The 23,945-nt window shown below is 43.6% G+C and overlaps 1 protein-coding gene across 3 annotated transcripts in view; it reads left to right on the top strand.

The window, feature by feature from the left end:
* ABCC5 (ATP binding cassette subfamily C member 5) overlaps nt 1-23,945 on the top strand; it is an 89,223-nt gene that overhangs the window by 61,286 nt on the left and 3,992 nt on the right. For all 3 annotated transcript variants that reach the window (XM_029939782.1, XM_029939784.1, XM_029939785.1), the window contains 12 exons: nt 443-627; nt 1,010-1,156; nt 1,458-1,587; nt 2,993-3,146; nt 3,226-3,354; nt 5,522-5,708; nt 7,040-7,129; nt 9,157-9,346; nt 13,559-13,718; nt 22,023-22,101; nt 23,054-23,167; nt 23,756-23,920. In XM_029939782.1, the coding sequence (XP_029795642.1) occupies nt 443-627; nt 1,010-1,156; nt 1,458-1,587; nt 2,993-3,146; nt 3,226-3,354; nt 5,522-5,708; nt 7,040-7,129; nt 9,157-9,346; nt 13,559-13,718; nt 22,023-22,101; nt 23,054-23,167; nt 23,756-23,920 (1,730 nt within the window). The remainder of the gene's footprint in view (nt 1-442; nt 628-1,009; nt 1,157-1,457; nt 1,588-2,992; nt 3,147-3,225; nt 3,355-5,521; nt 5,709-7,039; nt 7,130-9,156; nt 9,347-13,558; nt 13,719-22,022; nt 22,102-23,053; nt 23,168-23,755; nt 23,921-23,945) is intronic.

Consider the following 23,945-nt stretch of genomic DNA (forward strand, 5'->3'; position numbering starts at 1 on the left):
CTGGTCAAACCTGGCATAGCTTTTGAGACTATACAGAAAGTCTTCCCTGAAACAGTTCCCCCAAGTAGTTTAGGTGCATGTGGACGTTCCCATGCTGCCCTGCGTGTGTCTCTAGCATGGCATTTAGCACATTTTATTATGATCATGTGTTTATTTTATCTCTGTCCTACCAGGCTGTGGTGGGATCCTCAGCCAGATCTTGAGGGCAGAGACAGTCTTAATCCTCTTTACTGTGCCAAGGACTCATCTGGGGCCTGGTTGATAATAGGTGCTTAGTAAATGTTAAAGGGAAGAATATTCCAGTAAGGATGAAATAATTCTAATCTAAAGCCATATGAAACTATTGGTTTTCTTTGATTTTGCTCCTCTGTAGGTGACTCAGTTATAGAAAAGTAGCCTTTTCCTGCTGAGTTTATGTTGTTGTTGTTGTTTCCTTACCTAGGGCAGCTGGTGCAGCTGGAAGAAAAGGGGCAGGGTTCAGTGCCCTGGTCAGTATATGGTGCCTACATCCAGGCTGCTGGGGGCCCCTTGGCATTCCTAGTTATTATATCTCTTTTCATGCTGAACGTGGGCAGCATGGCTTTCAGCAATTGGTGGTTGAGTTACTGGATCAAGCAAGGAAGTGGGGTAAGGTTACCCATTAATGGAAAAATTATGTCTAAGAAGGTGGCCATTTCTTTGTATTCTCTGGATATTCTTGGGGAAACTGCTCAGTTTTCAATTGAAAGGACCAATGAACAAGGATTACCCAAGATAAAAAAGACAAGTTCCTAATGGAGCCTCACAAGATAGTTGCTCCCTTACCAGCTCATGCAGCAATAGGGCACCTGAAAGCTGTCTGCCCTCATTTAGAAAAGAGAGAAGTGGGGGGCAAAGCCTGCCTTGTGTTTGTCACAGCCAGATCCCATAGTCATTATCCTGCACCCTCCCTTGAACTGAGAATGGCCCTGAGTAGGAGTTCTTCGCTGTCTGTAGAAGTCTTGCTTCACAGAGCCTTGCCTCCAAACAGAACACCACAGTGACACACGGGAACAAGACCTCTATGAGCAGCAGCATGAAGGACAATCCTCTCATGCAGTACTATGCCAGCATCTATGCCCTCTCCATGGCAGTCATGCTGATCCTGAAAGCCGTTCGAGGAGTTGCCTTTGTCAAGGTATGCAGCGGTGGCTTCTCCTCCTGTCCCTGGTAACTGCATGGTCAGGCTTCGGCGTGGCTTCTCTTGGGTCAGGTCTGAGCAGGGGAGCACCTCTGAAGCAGATATGACCTGTATCCCATTAACCCCAGCCTTTTCTGAGTACCCACCTCTTTTCTCCACGACCGTTTGCCCTTCTCCAGCTTTGGGAGTGAGTCTCCAGCTTTGGGAGTGAGTCTCCTGTGGAGTTGTGACCTGGATAAATAGGAACTGAGTCTCCCTGGGTCTCTGGGCCATGATCACTTTGTCGTCTGCTCCTTAGGGCACACTGCGAGCCTCCTCCCGGCTCCATGATGAACTTTTCCGAAGGATCCTTCGAAGCCCTATGAAGTTTTTTGACACCACCCCCACGGGGAGGATTCTCAACAGGTTTTCCAAAGACATGGATGAAGGTATTTCTCACTTCTTCTTTAATGCTTTGGAGCCCAAGCTGCAGCCTCCTGTGCTCTCCCACCTTGTAGATGACTTGCCAGGTGTGCCCATCTATCCAGCCTTAGGTTCTGAGAGCACAGGGCTGCTGCTGTCTGCACCAGGAACATGTTAGTTTGGGCATTTTCTGCAGGTTGCAACTTGTACTTAGGCTAAGGGCCTATCTGATTTTTCACCTGCCATCTAAGTTCTCATTTGATTTCATTAAACCTGAAAATATGTTCCAAGGATTGAGTTAGCATAAATGCTTTGGATGGGAGCAACTGAGGTTCCAAAGCATGTTTACTTTGAGGGCAGTGCGTTGGTTCCTGCGCACTTATGACCTCTGGCAGGTTTTCTGGATGCCCCATGGGCTGTGCCAGCAGCAGAGCTTAAATACTTCTCATAGCCCAGAATAATAGTAATGGCACCTGACATTTATTGATGGCTTACTGTGTAACCAGCAGTGTGCTGAATGTTTTAAGTGGATTATCCTAATCTTCAGAGTAGCCCTATGGGGAGGGGTATTGCTTCATCCACTGACTGCATGGGAAAGCTGATGTCTATAAAGGTTAAATAACTTGCCCAAGATTATACAGCTATTAGATAACAAAACTGGGAATTGAGCCCAGATCTTTCTACCCTAGAGCTAATGCTTTTAACTGCATCACCCTGTGTTGCCTCCTAAGAGTTGTTTCAGATGTTGATAAGCCAATGTAAAACTATGGCCAGAGGTAGTAATAAGGGATCAAGACCATCACTAATACACAGAACTGATGCATGACATGATCCCATTTCTGCTACACACACACACACACACACACACACACACACACACACAGAGATGGAGAAGAGATGGAAAGAAAAAAAAATCAGTGGAATCAATATGTCTGGGATCTTTATGAAAATATTCCAGTCCAAAAAAAAAAAAAATGGTTGGGAGAGGATACAGCTAAAAGGAGATGAAGAAAATGTTGTTAATTGTTGAAAATTCTGTACTCTTTTGATTTTTGTGTATGTGTAAATTTTTGCATAATGAAAAATTTCTTAAATGTTAGCAGCAGTTTATTGGTACTGGTAAGAATAAAGACCATTTTTATTTTCCATTTTGCATATTTATTTTCTAAATGTTTTACAATAAGCATATTTACTTTGTAAAGGGAAAATAAATTGTTTATAGGGGTTGGGTAGCATAGTAAACCCAAAGCGGGACTGGAGAAAGATCGCTTAAGATTTTCTTGGGGCAAGAAAAATTAGTGCCACCAGGTTTTTCGATTTTTCTTTGATTTAAAAGACAACATGCACATTTCAGACAGAAAATTTGTGGAATCTCTTCGTGTTTTTAAATTTTTTGGTTTCATTTTCCCTGTTCCTTTATGGTTTCTGCAGTCGATGTACGCCTGCCATTCCAGGCTGAGATGTTCATCCAAAATGTCATCCTGGTGTTTTTCTGTGTTGGAATGATTGCCGGAGTTTTCCCATGGCTCTTGGTGGCAGTGGGGCCCCTCTTCATCCTCTTTTCAGTTCTGCACGTTGTCTCCAGGTAAACAAGAAGGGTTTACATCTTCCAGGAATGAAGCCACTTGTCTCCCACTCTGACCTGGAACCCATTCTCTCTCCAGGGTCCTGATTCGAGAGCTGAAGCGTCTGGACAATATCACTCAGTCACCTTTCCTCTCCCACATCACATCCAGCATCCAGGGCCTTGCCACCATCCATGCCTACAACAAGGGGCAGGAATTTCTGCACAGGTCAGTGCTGATGGCGGCCAGAGGGCTCGAAGGGGAGTCACCCATACTAGCATTTAATAAGCCCAAGAGGCCTTCCAAGGCCAGAGTTGGGGATTGTAAAGCTCATTACGAAAAGTATTAGTGATTTAATGGTCTCTGATTAAAATTCACTCACTTGCTGGAACTCCCTTCTAAGCAAATGAAAAGACAAAATACAGATTTTGGAATCTATTGGCTTTGGACTCTAAATGGCTATATATGAAGGAGTTTTCCTTTTTTTATTGTAACAGTAAAAGGTGGTCATTGACATTAGACTGACATTTTTATTTTAGTTGCTGAAGATAGTTTATATGAGAAATTTATGTACATAGATAGTCATTGTGGAGCTTTGTATTAACAAGAGATTGGAACCAACCTAAATGTCTTTCAATACAGAACTGATCAAGCAAGCTATGGTATACCCATATAGAATACTATGTGGCCCTTAAGAAGGATGAGACAGTTCTATAGGTACTGATATGGAATGATATCCAAAATACATTAGTGAGGGGCACCTGGGTGGCTCAGTTGGTTAAGCATCAACTGCTGCTCAGGTCATGATCTTGCATTCTGTGCATTTGAGCCCCACATTGAGCTCTGTGCTGACAGCTCAGAGTCTGGTGCCTGCTTCAGATTCTGTGTGTGTGTCTCTCTCTCTCCCTCCCCCGCTCACACTCTGTCTCTCTCTCTCTCCCTTCCCTGCTCACACTCTGTCTCTCTCTCTAAAAAATAAACATTTAAAAAATAAATAAAATACATTAGTGAAAGAGCAAGGTGCAGATGTGTGCACATGGTGTGCTCCCTTTTAGGTGTGTGTTTGTATATATAACATTTAGAATATCTCTGAAAGCATGCACAAGGAAGTACTCATTGCCACTGGAAAGGGGAACTAAGGAGCTAAAGGATGGGCAGGAAAAAGATTGACTTTTCATGGTAAAACTTTTTATGCCAGGGCGCCTGGGTGGCTTAGTTAATTAAGTGTCCAACTTCAGCTCAGGTCATGATCTCATAGTTCAAGAGTTCAGACCCGCTGTCGGGCTTTGCACTGACAGCTCAGAGCCTGGAGCTTGCTTCAGATTCTTTGTCTCTTTATCTGTCCCTCCCTTGCTTGTGCTCTCTCTCAAAAATACATTAATTAACATTAAAAAACACACACACACATTTTATGCCTTCTAAATATTCTATCCTGTGCATATCTTGTTTACTCCAAAATTAGGTAATTAATTAAAAGAAAATCTAGAATGGAAAGTTCAGGTTAAATGACTCAGAAAAAGTAAACCTAACTTTGATAGAACAACAGTAAAATACACTGTACATATGTATATACATGCACACATAAATTTAAGTGTGTTAGAAAAAGTGCTGAGAGAGGATACAACAGAATATTAACCCTGGTTTAACTACTGAGTGGTGAGAATACCACGTTTTCTTTTTTACTACATTTCCTAGATTTTCTCCAAATACATAAAGAAGAAAAGTGATTTTTTTTTTGAACAAAGCACATTTACCTGGCAAGACTCCCTGCTCTGAAGGTCGAGTTGTATGTGACACCCAACCCTTTGGATGGGGTCTGATCTGCACTCTAGGACCCCAGGGGATGGTAGTGTCTTGTTTCTTCAGTGGTAGAGGTTGTCCGTGTCTTTTTGCTGTGGTTTAGCTCCTGGTTCTCTGCTACCTTGGGAAACAAGCACCATTTTGCCCAACAGCAGTGCCCCAGCAGGCATTTTCCAGTTTACCATATTCACTCTGCGAGTTTATTTTTCTAGGTCTTAAGGCATTTCTGCATTTGCCTCTGTAACCTCTCTTTCTTTGAGGAAATGATCCCTGACCTAAGACATTTTGCTAAAGCTTACTCAGCTTCTTTATTGGTCTCCTTTCCCTGTGCATTTCTTGTGCTGTCAACATAGATATTTTTCCCTAACAAATTTAGTAGGTTTGAAAGAGTAAAACTAGAAAACCTCAAGTCGTCCTATGTATGGAGCCTGGAATACTCTGCAGTCCTTAGGTTTCCATAGCATTCTCCTGGTGACAAACAGGAAGTACTTAAAAGTCAGCCCTCCGTCCATAATCCACCAGCACTCTGACATCACCCATGACCAGGATTGTGTGGTGCTTTGTTTACCTATTCGGTATTCTGTCTCCCTCACAGGTACCAGGAGCTACTGGATAACAACCAAGGTCCTTTCTTCTTGTTCACATGTGCAATGCGGTGGCTGGCTGTGCGGCTGGACCTGATCAGCATTGCCTTGATCACCACCACTGGGCTGATGATTGTTCTCATGCATGGGCAGATTCCCCCCGCCTACTCAGGTCTTGCCATCTCTTATGCCATCCAGGTCAGTCTCTGTGATGGAGCATTACCTTTCGTCATTTGAGTCCTGTGTTGGCCTAGGAGGGCTTAGGGGGCCCTCCCTAAGCCTTTGACTCCTAGAGCTTCTGCCCATCTCTTTGTTAGTAACATCCTGGACTTGGCTGGGGCCAGGAGGATGGGAGAGAGAAGCAGTGCTATTTAGGAACAAAGAGATTTAAGTCTGTTGCATGTGTTTAAGAAATAGGTGCTGTTTCTTCTTAAATAAACATGATTTTGAAAATAGTTTCTTAAGTAGGTTTCTACGTTCACCACCCTCCCATCTCTGGCCTCTTATTGGTCTTCTTAGAAATACTGTGTCCTCAGTATGCTTCTTATATGTGTTTTATTTTCAGTCCCCTGATTTTCCCAGGACTGTTAAACATGTAAACCCAGCCCCTAGGAATGATCTAAGGTCTTTACAAAGCTCAGAGAACGGTTGGAAACTTGGGCACTAAGTGTTGAAGATGTTAAGGAATTATTATTAATTTTTTTAGATGTCATCATGGTGTTGGACAATGGTATTGTGTTTTTAAAGGATCTTTTTATGTTAGAGAGATGCAAGCTAAAATATTTATGGATAAAATGATGGGATGTCTGAGATTTGCTTTCAAATAATACAGAGGAGTGGCGTGGTATAAATGATACAATAATGTCTGTAGGTTGACAGTTTTTTAAGTACATGGGAGTTCATTATACCACCTTTTCTACTCCTGTATGTGTTTCCGTACTCCTGTACATTTTCCTTATTGGAAAGATCGAAATAAATAAGTAGCAAAAGAAAATCAACAGGAGATGTGTATCTTCACAGATCCTCAAAGATGTTTGTCTGTATTATGCAGACTTACGTGGCTGTTGGATGGGGAAGAATATGTGTTTTATGTTCTGTGTTTTAGGGTCCTCAGTCTGAGATGCACAGGGACTCTGCATTTTCACTAGTCCCTCTCAGGTTCATAAATATCTCCATTTGTTGTGACTGCCAGAGCAGGTGCAGGTGCAAGTAGGAAGCCCAGAAGTTACTCAACTGCAGATATGTGTACTGGAAATATAAAGGTGGATGGAAAGCCTTTGGATATAGGGAAGTTAGTGCCTGCAGTACTACCATGCCACCTACATTCACTGAGAATTGCTGTTGATTGGGGGATGATAGGTATTGTGTTAAATGTTGACAGAATGACTCAGTCCCTAAAACCAGCTGCTATAGGTGCCCAGTTAGTTCATATATTGAGCTATAATCCCCTAAATAGAGGAGGTTTTCTAGTGTTGGCCTGGCATGTATTCACAATGAATTCTCTCCTGGATTTTGCTTTCCATTATCAGCTAACGGGGCTGTTCCAGTTTACCGTCAGACTGGCATCTGAGACAGAAGCCCGCTTCACCTCGGTGGAGAGGATCAACCACTATATCAAGGTCAGGCTGCTAACGCCTTTTACTGTGATGGGACCCTTCATGGGATCTTTTTGCCCTTTTACTGCCTCAGGTGGAAGTGCAGAGAGGATGCTTGTTTTCTCTGTCTTCTTCCACAGGGAGGATTCATAGTCTCTCCAGCATGTGTAGAATGGAGAAGAGAATAGGAAAAGAGTTTCTAAATGCTTTTGTGACTTGTGTCTGAGAACATAGGTTCATCAGCTAACTTCCAAAATGTTCAGGAGTTTGTTGTTCAGTTAAGCTGACTCCTGTAACATTTTTCTTTACCCTGTTTGAAACCATATATTGTTTTTAAATCTTATTCTAGTTCACTTACTCTGAACCAGGGAGGGCCACTGGTGTCCCCCACTGAGCTTTAGGCAGAGACAGACATGGGCCTCATCTCTGGAGATTCTAATGCAGTAGGTCTGGGGTGAGACCCCGGCTTCTAAAGTTTTAGAAGCCCTGTAGCTAATTCTAAACTGCATTCATAGTTTAGAAACCAGTTAATTTAGTTTATACTGAGATGGTCTAGTTCTTCCCACCTTCCCTCAGTAACCCTTACAGGGCAGCCATGGGGCAGCCTCTTGCTGGTGTCCTTGCTGGAACTCTGAAACTCTGAAAGCAGTTTTATGTAGACAGAAGCAGAGTCATGAGTAGTTAACTCCATTCTCAGGAGTCACCTGTTTTGTGAACCACCCAGAGACTTTATCAGCATGTGTATCATTGTTTGCATGGGAAGAATTATTCTCAGAATGGCAGATAGCCATCTAACATAGCTGCTCACAGCTGTTCCTTGATGTTTATCCATTAGCCTCGCTGCCCAGTGCTCATGTCTGTGGACAGTATGTGGGTGTGTATACAGGTGTATAGTGTGTGATTTAATATTGCTGTGGGTGAGTCTCTTGCCGGAGAGGTCAGGGTGATGGTCAGCCGTACTAGAGTGGACCCTGCACAAACCAGTCCTGTTTCTGAGGACTGACTCCACTGCCAGCCCCAAACCTGGATGCCTGTCCCAGCATGGAGTCCTTCCAGCTTGGAGTTTGAGACTTCAGTCTCCACCCACTCCCCCCACCCCCACTGCTGCCCAGAGCACCACAGCCCTTGGCCCTCACTTCCCCATGAGGCTGGAAAGCTCCATGACTAGTCGCCAGAGAATTTCCGAACATTGCAAGGTGGGACTGTTGGGAAGAAAGATCACCCAAGCAGTTACATTGAACACAGCATTTAAAAACTGATGGATTTCCACGATTCTCTAATCCAGTTCCCATGATTTGCAGATGAGAAACTAAGACCTAGAGTGAAGGAGTGATATATCCGGGTCACACAGCTATTGGTGGCAAATCGGGATTGCAGCTCATGTCTCCTGGGCTGACCAGTACTTCAGAATGCCAGGATCTGATCAAGTATTCAGTAGTTTCCTTCCTTTGAGTTTAGGCCATTGGCTTTCAAATGGTGGAATCTTGTTTCAAGTAGAATTTTTTAAAAATTTTTTTAAAAGTTTATTTATTTTTGAGAGACTGAGAGAGACAGAGTATGGCAGGGGAGGGGCAGAGAGAGGGAGGGAGACCCAGAATCCAAAGCAGCTCTAGGCCCTGAGCTGTCAGCACAAAGCCCGATGTTGGGCCCCAACCCACAAACCGTTAGATCATGACCTGAGCCAAATATTTGCAAAGAATTCCAATCAAAACAGCTGTGTTTGAAGAGCCATGGAAGGCCTGATGCTCCACAATTGGCCTACAAGTTGGTTTTGTGGAGAAATTCCATAAGATGGAAAACAATTTGAAAGCCGCCGCCCTCCCCAAGATGCTGCTTGGTAGCCACTGTAAACTGCTAAGTGGAAAGTTAGTAGCCATTGTGCGCCATCTGATTTAGTGGTAATAAGCATTTACTGCCTTACATAGGAAGGGGACAGGGTAGCAGCTGCCTCTGTGTGGCTGCTATGGTTGTCCTGATTTTACTTCTCTTTGAAAACCTTGCAGCCCCCACAGAATCTGGTCAGTCTGATCCAGCCCCTTCTGTCTCCTCAGACTCTCTCTTTGGAAGCACCTGCCAGAATTAAGAACAAGGCTCCCTCCCCTGATTGGCCCCAGGAAGGAGAGGTGACCTTTGAGAATGCAGAGATGAGGTACCAAGAAAATCTCCCTCTGGTTCTGAAGAAGGTATCCTTCACCATCAAACCTAAGGAGAAGATTGGCATTGTGGGGCGGACTGGATCAGGTAGGAATGCAAAGGCCTCTGGAGAAACCTTTGAACCTCTCTAAGTTTCAGGCCCATGATTTGCTGCTATTTATTGACTATCCCTCTCATCCCTTCAAACACATTCTGTATTAGATGAGTAATGAGGAGGGGGTCTCTCTGAAGCCAGTTTTCTAAGTACATTCTCAACCCTGCTTTTGTAATACTTAGTGCTTTTTCTAATCATAAACGTACACATTCTCAATGCAGAACACTTGGAGCAGATAGCAAAGTACAAAAGGGGGAAAAGCACCCATAACTCCACACCCAGTGATAATTACTATTAATATTTTGGTGGGTACCTTGTCAGGCTTTCTCTGTCAACAAATATGTTTACAAAAATAGGGACGTTCTATACACACCATCTTATGACCTGCGTTTAGATCTATCAGCTATTTCTCTAGGTCAATTAATAGCCTATGACATGAATTCTGTGCAGCATGATATAAAATTCTATTTTATGGACGTACCATAATTTATATTTAACCATTCCGCAGTTGTGAGGAATGGAGGTGGTTGTCAATTTTTTACTATTATAAATAGTACTGAAGTGAACATCCTTATTTCTATGAGGTCAAAATACACAAAAAATTTAAGTTGTCTGTGACAGATTGCCAGTGTTGCCTTATATTTATTAGAAGCTAACACAGCTCTTTAAAAAAAGTTTTTTTTAATGTTTATTTTCGAGAGAGACCGAGCATGAATGGGGGAGGGGCAGAGAGAGAGAAGAGACACAGAATCTGAATCAGGCTCCAGGCTCTGAGCTGTCAGCACAGAGCCTGACACGGTGCTCGAACCCTCTGACTGCGAGGTTATGACCTGAGCCAAAGTCAGACGCTCAACCCACTGAGCCATCCAGGCGCCCCATAACACAGCTCTAAACGTTCCTTTGAAGACAGAATTTATTTTCTTAATCTGACATTAATTGCAAAGAAATTGAGAATTGGCCTTCGTTTAGGCATTTTGCTTTGCACTTAGTATCATTTATATGCCCTTTAGGTTTCCAGGATCAAGAATTGAGTAATTCATTTCTTTTTCTTTCCTTCCTGAATAACATTTCAAAACATTGAGTCTTGTTTTACTAACTGGTTTACCTGGTTTAAGAAGTCTCTTTTGTTCAGTTCTCATTAGCTTTTGGGGCTCCATACTTCTTGGCATCAGAACTCTTCTAGGTCTGTTTCTTTCCATTTAAAACAAAACAAAAAAAGTCTTGTATCTTTTCTGGCCAGTTTACTTTAACTAATCTGCTAAGAAGGGGGGGGGGGAGTCATTTCCTGCTTCCTGCTTGAAGGGATTATTTCATGTCAGAACAATCCACTGTCCATAGGTTTTTTACACTGGCAGGAGGAGGTCCAGCCAAGGAGGGTGGCTGTCCCAAAGCTCTTCCTATACTTTCTTCCCTCAAATTCCGTCTGCTACACTGGCTTCCAGGGGTACTCAGCTCTCCTGAAAGCTGTAACTGCTGTCCCCTCCTGGGATTCCCTTTAACACAGGGAAGACAGACTGAAGTATTCATTGAGACTTTATTAAGCCATAGGTAGTGACAGAAGAAAAATAAGAAAAAATAAAATAATTATAAATAGCCTGACTTGAAAAGTCTAGACTCTAATCCTACCAAGTTTCTTCAAAGACTCTTAGACCCTGACTCTGTCATGGCTGTAGTCAAGGACATCACTATAAGAACTTCATGGTCTCTTTTACTAGCACATTCCATCAGTGCAAAGGTGGTCTGGATTCAGAGAACTGTAGGACTTTCCAGTCCAGGTAGCATCTTTTGTTAAAGTGGAACAAACTGGATCTATTTATTTGAGGATAATTCCTTCCTTAGTTTAGATCTTAAAACAAAGCACTGCCTTGACACTGAGGGAGAGCCTCCCTGCCTTCCTTGTATGAGAGTACAGAGCCACTAACCAAACTCTCCCTCCCCCAGTTCTGAATAAAGCCATTCACTTGCTGGAGGAGAAGGCCTCATTAAGAGTCCTGGCTCTGTGGACTCAGTTTCCCAGCTTGTTTCTAGTAGGTGGATGCGAGGATTGCTGCTTTAGGAAGGTGGACATTTCTCAGGGTCCCCATTAGTTATTTATCATGGGTCTGCCCAGGGGACAAATCCTGACAGTGCAGATGTGGCTACAGACACTGGGGGTAAGGCAGGATATTTGTGCCCTCAGTGACTGCTGAATAGACAAAGTCATGAAGCCCTCAGTGACTGCTGAATAGACAAAGTCATGAAGCTCTCACGAGAGGCCTTTCAGAACATCAACGCAGAAAAAGAGTAAGGGAGGGCAGGGGGCAGGGTCGAGAACCAGGCATCTGGCTAAGGAAAGTCACTGAAAAGGTAAAAACCTGTGGTCCTGAATCTAAAGCACAGGTCTGAGTTACGGAAAGGCAGACCTGACTATGTCTAAGTTTTGGGGGAGTTGGGGGAACTATGGAGATAGCTCTTAAAATGTTTATATGCTTTTTTTTTAAGAATTAGTTTTTTAATGTTTAGTTATTTTTGAGAGAGAGAGAGAGAGAGACAAAGAGCATGAGCAGGGGAGGGGCAGAGAGAGAAAGGGAGACAGAATGCAAAGCAGGCTCCAGGCTCTGAGCTGTGAGCACAGAGTCCGACTTGGGGCTCAAACTCAAACTGTGAGACCATGACCTCAGCCGAAGTCGGACGCTTAACCAACTGAGCCACCGAGGCGTCCCAAAATGGTTGAGTGCTTGTTACATAATAAGTGGGAAAAGGCAATTATACTATTGTATCTCTAGTGTGATCTCAATTCTCAGAAAAAGACTGAAAGGAAACATATCAAAAGTAACAGTAGTGAGGAGTGCCTGGGTGGCTCAGTTGGTTAAGTGTCCGACTTCAGCTCAGATCATGATCTCATGGCTCGTGAATTCAAGCCCCACATCAGGCTCTGCGCTGACAACTCAGAGCCTGAAGCCTGCTTCAGATTCTGTGTCTCCTTTCTCTCTGCCCCCCCTCCCCTGCTCCCATACTCATTCTCTCTCTCTCTGTCTCTCTCAAAAATAAGTAAATATTAAAAATTTTTTAAAAAATAACGGTAGTGAGGTTACAGGAGATTGTCTTTATCTCTTTGGATTACTTACTTATATGACTTTTAAAATGATTCAATTGAGAAAAGCTGTTCTGATCTCATCAGTTTCTCTCTCAGACCTGCTTTCCTACCATAGTTCCTCATCTAGGTGGAGTCATCGACAGCCACCTACTCAATCTGAAACCCCCTTTCCTATGTGTTTGCCCTAGAACTTCTTCCGCTCCCAGCTGCTGTAGCGGTGGTAGAAGGCCTTGTCTTGTTTCTCTCTTAGCTATGATAAGGGGACAGAAGAGAGAGAAAACACCTTGTCCTCTAGTTTGTCCCCCTAGCTCCTTGTTGTAAAATCTCTCTTCTCCTCATTTTGCCTAAGATGCCTTAAAGCCTGTGAAGGTGAAAAGCAGGCATTTTTCCAATTTACTCTCATGAAATTATGGTAGTTCCTCAAACTCCTTCTCAGGCTGATGCTATGTGATTTATTTATTTATTTATTTATTTGATGTTTGTTTATTAGAGAGAGAGAGAGACAGAGCATGAGTGGGGGAGGGGCAGAGAGAGAGAGGGAAACACAGAATCTGAAGCAGCTCTAGGCTCCAAGCTGTCAGCACAGAGCCCAATGTGAGGCTCAAACTCACAAACTGTGAGCTCATGACCTGAGCCAAAGTGAGATGATTAGCCATTTGAGCCATCCAAGCGCTCCTGAAGCTGTGTGATTTAAATGTATATGCTTGGTAGCTCAGGAAAGCGCTTTTTTTTTCTGTTTCTATCATTTTCTTTCTTTCTTTCTTTCCTTTTTTTTAATGTTTATTTTTGAAAGAGAGTGAGAGACAGCATAAGCAGGCGAGGCATGGAGCAAGAGGAAAACACAGAATCTGAAGCAGGGTCTACCCTCTGAGTTGTCAACCACAGAGCCCGATGTGGGGCTCGAACTCACCAACCATGAGATCATGACGTGAGCAGAAGTCAGTTGCTTAGGCAACAACCACCCAGGCGCCTCTCTGGCTATCATTTTTACATTATCTTAGCTAATCAGATGAAATAGTGATTGAATAGAACTAGAAATATAGAGGATTTTGCCCTGAGAATAAATCAGTTTTGTCTTCACAGAATTTGCTAATTGAGCTACTTCTCTGCATGTCTTTCGACTCCTTAGGGAAGTCCTCTCTGGGGATGGCCCTCTTCCGTCTGGTGGAGTTATCTGGAGGCTGCATCAAGATTGATGGAGTGAGAATCAGTGATATTGGCCTTGCTGACCTCCGAAGCAAGCTCTCCATTATTCCTCAAGAGCCAGTGCTGTTCAGTGGCACTGTCAGGTGAGGACCTGAGCGCCCATGTGCTTCGTGCTGCATGTTGAGGCCAGCTGGGCCTGGTAGAGCCCCCTGGGCTTCTTACTGCAGAAGGAAGGGGCAGCTCCCCTGTGCAAGCCACCTTATTAACGTAATGGGACCCAGGGGCCTCGCAGCATGGTGGGGAAGAAGTCAGTGAGATCTGGGCTCAGATCTGTGCTCTGTGACTTCAGACTAAGTTACCTGAGCACCCCTAAGCTTATTTCCTCATCTGTAAAATGGAGATTAAAAAATTTTTTTTGTTGTTCATTTATTTATTTTTTAAGAGGGAGCGAGAGCATGCACGTGTGGTGGGGAGGGGCATTGAGAGGGAGAGACAAAGAATCCCAGCAGGCTTCACGCTCAGCACGGAGCCCAGTGTGGGGCTCAGTCTCACCAGCCATAATATCATGGCCAGAGCCAAAATCAAGAGTCGTTGCTTAACTGATTGAGCCACCCAGGCACCCCAAATGGAGATATTATTAAGAACTGTCATTGTGAAGATCGAAGGAGTTCATATAAATTATACAAGCACTGAGCCCGGCAAATGAACCGTAGCAGCTCGTCAGCCTCATCATCCTGCATCTTCCTCCCACTCCGTAGTGTCATCTCTCCTAGGTGTGCTCCAAGTTGCACTTCTCATGATGGTTTTCAGGCATTATTATTCCTCAGGTTTTTTCATTTTCCAGTATTTTCCCCCACCTTTGATTCTGTCCCTGGAATGATGCCTCTCTCTGAAATCTGACAGGATGTCTAAGATAAAATCCCTTTTCTTAAATAGTAACGAAGAAGGAAATAATATTTAATCCCATTATCTTTCCTTATAACTTATCCTACCCTTATCCTTAGCTTTAAGCTTTTGCCTCCTGGAAATAATGGCTTTCCATAATTCATGTTCGTTTCTATTCAAGTTGCCTCTCCTTTGAACTAAAAATATCTGTAACTATATAGTTGAGCTAGATTGGACTTCTTTTTTCTTTTTTAAATCACTCTAAAAGTAGTATTGCCATTTCTTTCATTTTTAGTGGCCTTCAAAAAAAATTGGTACCAACTTGATTTCAAATGACCACAGATTTATCATTAGGGCCCCTCCTGGGGCACCTGGGTGGCTCAGTCAATTAAGCATCATATTTTTGATTTCAGTCATGATCTCACAGTTCATGGGATCAAGCCTTCCATCAGGCTTTGTGCTGACAGTGCAGAACCTGCTTGGGATTCTATCTCTCTCTCCCTCTCTCTCTCTCTCTGCCCCTCTCCCAGGTGTGTGTGCATGCTCTCTCACTCTAAATAAATAAATAAACAAACAAACATTTGTTTAAAAATTAGGTCTCCTGCCTTTCTTCAGAAATGACACCTGAACTCACTGATTCAAGGAGGTTTGGTAGATTAAATGAATTTTCACCTATACTCATGTAGGGTCAACACTCTTGGGGGGTTTATTTTGGCATTTTCTCTAACCAACAATAATTTGGGCAGCATAGAATGGATCAGTCATTCCCGTTTAGGTGCTGAGATAACAAAGTCAAACAAAGGTCAGAAGAGAATTAGAATTTATTGGAGACTCAGGTCTAAAACTAAAAAATTGAGAGTTGTTGCCAAATCTGCTCTTGCTTCCCATAAATCTGTTTTTAGATGCCACAGGAATGCCTTTGAGAATATACTTGACCTTACAATTTTTTGCTCAGGAAAAAAGAACCATTTGTTTAATCATCACTTGGAAAAGAATTAAGAAACAAAGTGTGTTAAACTGGACTCTGTTAAATTCACTGCCACCAACATGCCTCACTTATTATCTCTAAATTTCTTCATTTGGGGCTGTGCATCAGGGGCTTCTAGAGTTGATGGGTAAGTGCTAGCTTTGGCAGCACATGTACTAGGATTAATTGTTAAGAACTGACCGGCTGGCGTGGCAGGTGGTGTTTGTAACCCATCACAGACGTGCAGCTTTTGTGCGTGTTGGGGCCCTTTGTTGTCGGCTCCAGAGACGTGTTGCTGCGTGCTGGACAAGGTTATGCTGGTGTGCTACTGCCCTGGGTTTTTTAGTTATTGAGCTCACAGTGCTATTTGGAAATCTATAAGGTTTCATTTTCTGCCAGCTGTAATTTTGGCTTTTTAAGTCAGTAGTAGATGCTGAGGTGAAATTAAATCATAGGCCTACTATATTCTTCCTTTGATCTTCTTGGGTCTTGTACAGATCCCAAAGAACATTCAGGTTTTGGTGTTCTTTTGCTTTTCTGAGACTATTAAAAAGCCTGGGGCGCCTGATTGGCTCCGTCGATTGGGCAGCTGACTCTTGATTTCAGCTCACATCATAGTCCCAGGGTCATGGGATGGAGCCTCACATCAGGTTCTGTGCTGAGCATGGAGTCTGCTTAAGACTCTCTCTCTCTTTCTCTCTCTCTCAAATTAAAAAAAAATGAAATAAATTTTAAGAAAGGGTGTCTCTTTCCTTAGTTTTTAAATTTTATTTTTGGGGCGCCTGGGTGGCTCAGTTGGTTAAGCCTCCAACTTCGGCTCAGGTCAGATCTCACGTTCCTGGGTTCGAGCCCCGCGTCAGGCTCTGTGCTGACAGCTAGCTCAGAGCCTGGAGCCTGCTTCTGGTTCTGTGTCTCCTTCTCTCTCTGCCCCTCCCCCTCTCATGCTCTGTCTCTCTCTCTCTCTCTATCAAAAATAAATAAAACATTTTTAAAAATCTTAATAAATAAATAAAATTTATTTTTTTCTTTTGATAATCCCTGTGGAACTTGAGATTTCCCCAAAGCTCCTTGGCCTCAATATCAGGAAGTAATGTTAAGTCTAGAATAACTGTATCAAGAACACTAGATGTTATCTAGCTTTTGCCGAAGTCATCTTGGAGAGAGGGGTTATGTGGGAAATCTTTACATTCTTCTCAGTTTTGCTATGAACGTAAATTGGCTCTTAAAAAATTACCTTTTTAAAAAAAAGCAAAAAGGTTATTTTATGCCAGACACTGCTGCTCTTAAAGAACAGCAGAACATATGTGGCAGATGTTGTTCAAAGCATTTCGAATTTTTTTAAATGTTTATTTTTGAGAGAGAGAGAGAAAGACTGTTTTTGAGAGACAGAGACAGAGCCCAAGTGAGGGAGGGGCAGAGAGAGAAGGAGACCAGGAACCTGAAGCAGGCTCCAGGCCCCCAGTGGTCAGCACAGAGCCTGATGCGGGGCTCGGACTTGCAAACCACGAGATCATGACCTGAGCCAAAGTCGGACACTTAACTGACTGAGCCACCCAGGTGCCCCTCATTTTAATTGTGTTAATTGATCAAATACTCAAAACTCCATGAGGTAGGTACTATTATTATGCCGATTTTATAGATGAAAAACCTGAAGCCCAGAAAAGTTAAATAATTTGCCCAAAGGTAGGAAGCTGCGCCTGGGCTGTCGGGGCTCTTACGTACCACACTCACGGTATCGCCTCCTGAAGTTATCACAACATCCGCTAATAATCGTGACCTTGGGAGGTATTCTGTCTTCCCAAAAACCAGGCCTGCTTCCTCAGGGGCCTTACTTTTAGTTACCTTTCTTTTCCAGCATCTTCAGAATCTCATCTGCTTCCAAATCTGTACAGGCCTCCCTTATCTTGAAAAAAATATCATACACTCTCTGCTATTCTCTTGAGTCTTTTTCATTTACTCTCCTTTACCCATATCTCTTTTTCCACTTCTGATCTTTTTTTCTATCTAATTTTATTCTTAACAACTAAAGACCCAAGCCAGTCCATATTGCTGAATAACTATCTCAAGCTCTCCTTTAGCTTCCTGATAGCAGAAGGTCTGCAGGCCCTGAGTCCCCTGCCCTGAGCTCTGAGGCTGCTCAGGAGGCACTCCCCCCGCCCCCCTCATCCCGCCCCCGCCATGGCAGGACAGTAGGGTGTAGCAGTGTCTTCCCACATATGGAGGTGGAAGGGACTCCTATATCCTCTCACACTCTTGGAGATATTCTTGGCTCATTTAGCTGTGGCCAACAGGCAAGCTTAGAATACTGCTAAAAATAAAACACGAAAGACCAATGATGAAAATGCACTTCTGGCAACATTAGGACTCTAGGAGTTCTTTTTTTTTTTTTAATGTTTATTTATTTTTGAGAGAGAGATAGATGGTGCTAGTAGGAGTGGGGCAGAGAGAGAGAGAGACACAGATCTGAAGCAGGCTCTAAGCTGGCAGCACAGAGCCTGACACAGGTCTTGAACCCACAAGATCATGACCTGAGCCAAAGTCAGACGCTTAACCCACAGAGCCACCCAGATACCCCAGGACTCCAGGAGTTCTGACTATTAAAAATAGGTGCCTTTGTGCTCAGATGCTTTTTTTTTCTCCTCCACAGAGCTATAACTTTTGATGTTACCGAGGCTTAACTTTGTTTTCACTTCCATTTGTGGCTCAGACTCAGGGCCATCTGGCTTCTCTAATGAGAGTGCATTTTTTTCTGTTCCTGATTGAGCTCCCTGTTGAGATTGGTCTGTCTGCCTTAATGTGTATGTACACCACCTACTGGTGTATGTAAATATTCCTTATATATCTGGAGCTCATTGCTCAGTCTTCAGCAGCTCCGTCAGCTGGTGTGATGAGCCTTAGAGGGTTGAGCCTTCCCCATGTGTCCGCTGAGCCTTCACCCACATAGAATCTGCTGGGGCAGGCTCTTCAGTGAGAAGGTAACTGTATCCCTATGCTCATGCTCTGTGTCTGATAAGAGGTATGTGATGAACTCCCTAGGTGTATTTGTTTCCTACGGATGTCATAACAAAGTGCCACAAACTGGGTGGTCTAAAACAACAGGAATTTATTGTCTCACAGTTCCAGAGGCTAGAAGTCTGAAATCAAGGTGTCAGCAGGATCATGCTATGCTTCCTCTCATCCTTCCCTTGTCTCTTCTACCCATTAGTGGTTTGCCAGTGATCTTCGGTGTTCTTTGACCTATAGGTGCATCATTCTAATCTCTGCCTCCATCGTCATATGGCCTTCCCTTCACCGTTGTGTTCTGCCTTCCCACGACCCTCTCTCATAAGGACACCAGTCTTACTGGATTAAAGACCCACTCTACTTCGCTATTCCAGAGTGACCTCATTTTAACTAATTATATCTGCAATGACCCTGTTTCCAAATAAGGTTACATACTGAGGGTTAGGACTTCATGTCTTTTTGGAGAGGATACACTTCAACCCATAACAATAGGCATCACTGTACAGTTTTTTCCGCTATTGTTTTAGTTATTTATTTTGAGAGAGAGAGAGAGCACATGCGCGTGCATGTGTACATGCATATACAGAGGAGAGGCATAGAGAGGGGGAGAGAGAATCCCAAGGAGGCTCAAACCCATGAACAGTGAGATCTTGACTTTGGCCAAATCAAGAATTGGATACTCAACCAACTGAGCCACCCGGGTCCCCTGGACTACCTTTGTCTTTAAGAGGTATGCTCACAGAGATAATAGATATTAGATGGTAAGCCTATAGAAGATTAGTCTTCCCCATCCAGACTTTTCACAGCTAGGACTTTATCCGAACTCTTTCTGAGCCTGTATACCGGATCCTGGGATTATTATGTCCACTTGGAGAATGCATTGAATATATAAATCAGAACACTACCAAGCATTGGAATGATGCAGCTAATGTGTCCACAGGTACCTTGTCTCTTTAACAGTTGCCAGTGATTGAATGTCTGCCTTGTTCCAGGCATCATATGTATACTATCTCTAATATGTATAGCAACCTACCGAGTCTTGTCACTGTGTCCCCATTTTATAGAGCAAGAGACTGAGGTATAACTTGACTAAGATCATGCAGAGAGTAAGAAGCAGAGTGGTGGGGAAGATGCCTGGGCGGCTCAGTCAGTTGAGCGTCCGGCTTCAGCTCAGGTCATGATCTCATGTTCATGGGTTCAAGCCCCACATCGGACTCTGTGCTGATAAGCTCAGAACCTGGAGCCTGCGTCTGTGTCTCCCTCTCTCACTGCCCCTCCCCCTCTCCTGCTCTGTCTCTCTCTGTATCAAAAATAAGGATGTCAAGGAAGTCAAATAAGGATGTGTGTTCCTTTATTCTTACAACAAATAGTAGACAATGTACATGGGTTTCAACAATAAATAAGATCCAGACAAGGATCCTGATCCACTGATGGAGACAAATGAACAGAGACACAAGTACCTTAATGAAGGTGAGCATGAGGACACCTAAATCAGGCTTGAAGGGACAGGAGACTTTCTGCGTCTAAGTTGTGACCTGAAGGACAAGTAGGAGTCATAACCAAGGAGTAATGGTAATGATAATAATAACATCATCTTGATACCAGCTCTCACGTACACAGTGCTGACCGTGCCCTGAGGGGCTGCTCTAAGTACTTTCTACATGTGAAATGCAGCTGTCCCAGCAGCATTATGAGGTGGTGCTTTTTAAAAAAATATTTTTTAATATTTATTTTTGAGAGACAGAAACAGCATGAATAGGGGAGGAACAGAGAGAGAGGAAAACACCAAATCTGAAACAGGCTCCAGGCTGAGCTGTCACCACAGAGTCCAAGGCAGGGCTCGAACCTACGAACTGTGAGATCATGACCTGAGCCAAAATCGGACACTTAACTGACTGAGCCACGCAGGTGCACCAAAGGAAGTACTTTTTTTATCCCTGTCTTATGTGTGAGGGCACCAAAGCATAGAGAAGTTAGGCTAACTGGGTCAGGGTCACACAGTTGGAACAGAAGCTGTGCAGGAGTTAGCAAGTCTGCCCCTGAGCCCTTGCTTTTACCAGTGTCTCTCAAGCAAAAGGATGAAGAGAGGTGCACATGTTCAAAAGGCATAAGAGAGCAGAGCCAGTTGGAGTGTCCTAGCAGAGTCCAGAAGTGGCCCAAAGGAATAAGCAAGGCAGGTGCCAGCTGTGCTTCCTGTCAGGTGGGGTTCTGGGATAATGTCCCGCTTGCATTTGTGTGCCTGGAATCGCTTACCCCAGGCGTAGAGACCAGTGTGACATGGAGCTGAAGTTTTCCCAAAGACTTTCCTATTTCCTGAATGCCAAGTATAATTTTATGAACAAAGCAGATTATACCTAGTAGTCTTCAGGTTACTGGACCTGTAAATGTCATGTTTAGATGGAGACAGGGAACCACAAGATTAATGTAACCTCCCAATTTCCATCAATTATCTGTTCCACCCCACCACTTTGCCCTCGTCCTCCAGGACAAAGAGCTGTTTCCCCGGTCTTTAAGATTTCCAGAAATGTCTAGGCCGATTGTTTTGGTATCATCCTTGATGTTCTTGAGGTAGATACTGTTGGTACAGTAAGCAGGAATAGTCCCCAATCTGGTTTTCTGTTCCAGTAAATTCCTTCCTCTTGAGTTGCTCTTCACGCTCTTCATGCTTTCCTTTCTCCTCTACTGGATCGGCTCCTCCTCCTGGTCAGCCGGCTGCCCTTGAGTCCCTGCTCAGTGACAGGCTCTCACTCTGGTGCATCAGGATGTTTTTTTGATGTTTTTTAAAAAATTTATTTCTGAGAAACAGAGAAAGACAACGCAAGCAGGGGAGGGTCAGAGAGAGAGAGGGAGACACCGAATCCAAAGCAGGCTTCAGGCTCTGAGCTAGCTGTCAGCACAGAGCCCGACACAGGGCTCGAACCCACAAACCATGAGATCATGACTCAAGCCAAAGTCAGACGCTCAACCGACTGAGCCACCCAGGCACTGCAGGATGTTTTTCTAAGTTTGAACACAGAAGATGTATTTCAACATGTATATGTTGAAATGCTAACAGTGTTTTGTTTCTGGGGGTCTGATTAGAAGTGATTAAGATGTCATTGGTATTAGTTGTATGTGTCACGTATCTATTTCTTAAGTTTTCTGTAACTAACTTGTATTACTTACATAATAAAAATAATAAAAGTTAGACCAAATAAAGTTGTATAAAGAAGACAGAGAAGGGGCACCTGCCTGGCTCGGTTGGTTAAGTGCTGACTCTGGATTTCAGCTCAGGTCAGTATCCTGGGGCTGTGAGATTGATCCCTGCATCTGGCTCCATGCTGTCAGTGTGGAGTCTGCTTGGGATTCTCTCTCTCTCTCTCTCTCTCTCTCTCTCTCCCCCTCCTGCTACTTGGGCGCTTGCCCGCATGCTCTCTATCTGTCTGTCTGTCTGTCTGTCTTTCTCTCTCTCTCTCTCAAAAATAAATAAACTTAAGAAGAAGAAGACAGAGGTCCAGCTTGTTCTTATATACATTCCTGTGACAGATAACCTTTACAGGATGGTGACTTACATGTTGGATCATTGAGAAATTCCTACTGTTTTTCTTTCTAGATCAAATTTGGATCCCTTCAACCAGTACACTGAAGACCAGATTTGGGATGCCCTAGAAAGGACACACATGAAAGAATGTGTAAGTAAAGCACTTTGCTGGAATTTCATGGGGGGAAACCCAGTGATGTGGTGGTCTCTCTCCAGCCTGCCCAGCTGCATCTGGCCAGCCTGGTCTGTTGCTGTATTTCCAGGATGTCTGTGAAATCCTGTGAAGGAGCACTTTAGATAAGGCTTCCCAGGCATTTTGGAAAGGGCATAGGAGTTGATATCTCTCGACCATGGTCATCTTGCCCTTTTGCTATCTATTGATTTAAAAAGTTATTAATGACAACCACTCAGAATTCTGTAATGCTTTTAATTTCTATTTTATTCATCATGACAGTATAACACATTTTTGAAGCATCTGAATAGGTATCGAGTCCGCAGAAAGCATGCAGCATGCATATGGAATCCTAGACTTTTGAGGTAGCTCAGCATGCACCCTCCCGAGGCCACAGGTGATCCCCTTGACCTGGAGTAGGATCTCTCATGACCCAGAGTCGAGGAAAGCTCTGGATCTCCTGCCCTGATTCAACTACATCAGCTCTGCCTTCATCACTTCCTCAAACAGTTTCATTTGAAGAATAGACTCAATAGCTTATAAAGCCAAATTGGACCTATAGCTTTGAAATTCACAAAGAGCGACCTCTTGCATGACTCTATTTTCAGAATCAAAAATTAGGGCCACCGACTGACAGGGTTTGGGGACATGAAAATACTGGAATTTCTAGAATCTTTTAATGGTATGAGGCTAATAGAATAATCTACCTGAAATATGGAATGTCCTAGAAAATGAGGGTCCTCATACATGTGACCGTCACCCCTGTACCTTCTTTCTAGATGAGCCAGATTCATGGCTAATAATTGTTTCATCTATTTCAGAATAGTTTATTTTTGCCACTGGATTGTTGACAAAATTTAGTCTGATTTTTCTAATTTTCCTCCAAAATTTACTTCTTGACCCTTCGAATCTCAACTTCCTTTCCCCTTAGATTGCTCAGCTACCTCTGAAACTTGAATCTGAAGTGATGGAGAACGGGGAAAACTTCTCGGTGGGGGAACGGCAGCTCCTGTGCATCGCAAGAGCCTTGCTCCGTCACTGCAAGGTAGGCGGTTTGGGGAGCGGCAGGGAGGGAAAACGGCCTTTCCCTGTCACGTGAAAACCAAAGGTGTTCTTGGCGTGAAGCCCAGTGGAGCATTTTAGGAGCGTGCCCAGAGATGCTTCTAAATTCACCTGGACATGGTCTGGGTGTACAAGTGTTTTCAAGCCTTCAGACTTCCCTGAGCTTTTAATTTCCAAAGGTGACTTTTGTTTCTGACTAGGGAGTAGTTGTGGTACGGTTGGAAACCATAGACTTAGAGACATCCAGACCCTCAAATCCAGTCCCCTTGTTTTGTAAACTGGAAGAGAAAGATCCAGAAAGATGTTGTTCAGAGTCACAGAGCAAACGGGCAAGCATTTTGTTAGATCTGTATTACATGCATTTCGTCTTATTTGTGGAAATGAAGGGAAACATGTGCGTTTGAAGTTGTCTCTGTTCTAAGCAAAATGGTCCTTTTACATATGTGTGTACTTAGGAAAAACAGATTATGGTATAAAATTTAAATAATGAAATACATTTTAGTGAAACCTGGATTGAGTAGAATGCTTAGGGAATTGGTTGGATCTCTCTTTCTGCTCTCTCCTCTGGCAGATTTTGATTCTAGATGAAGCCACAGCCGCCATGGACACGGAGACAGACTTACTAATCCAAGAGACCATTCGAGAAGCATTTGCTGACTGCACCATGCTGACAATTGCCCATCGCCTACATACAGTCCTAGGCTCCGATAGGATTATGGTGCTGGCCCAGGGACAGGTACTGAGCCCCTGAGGGACCATTG

Source organism: Suricata suricatta, chromosome 5 (genome assembly GCF_006229205.1).
Source record: "Suricata suricatta isolate VVHF042 chromosome 5, meerkat_22Aug2017_6uvM2_HiC, whole genome shotgun sequence".
In the NCBI taxonomy this organism is placed as follows: domain Eukaryota; kingdom Metazoa; phylum Chordata; class Mammalia; order Carnivora; family Herpestidae; genus Suricata; species Suricata suricatta.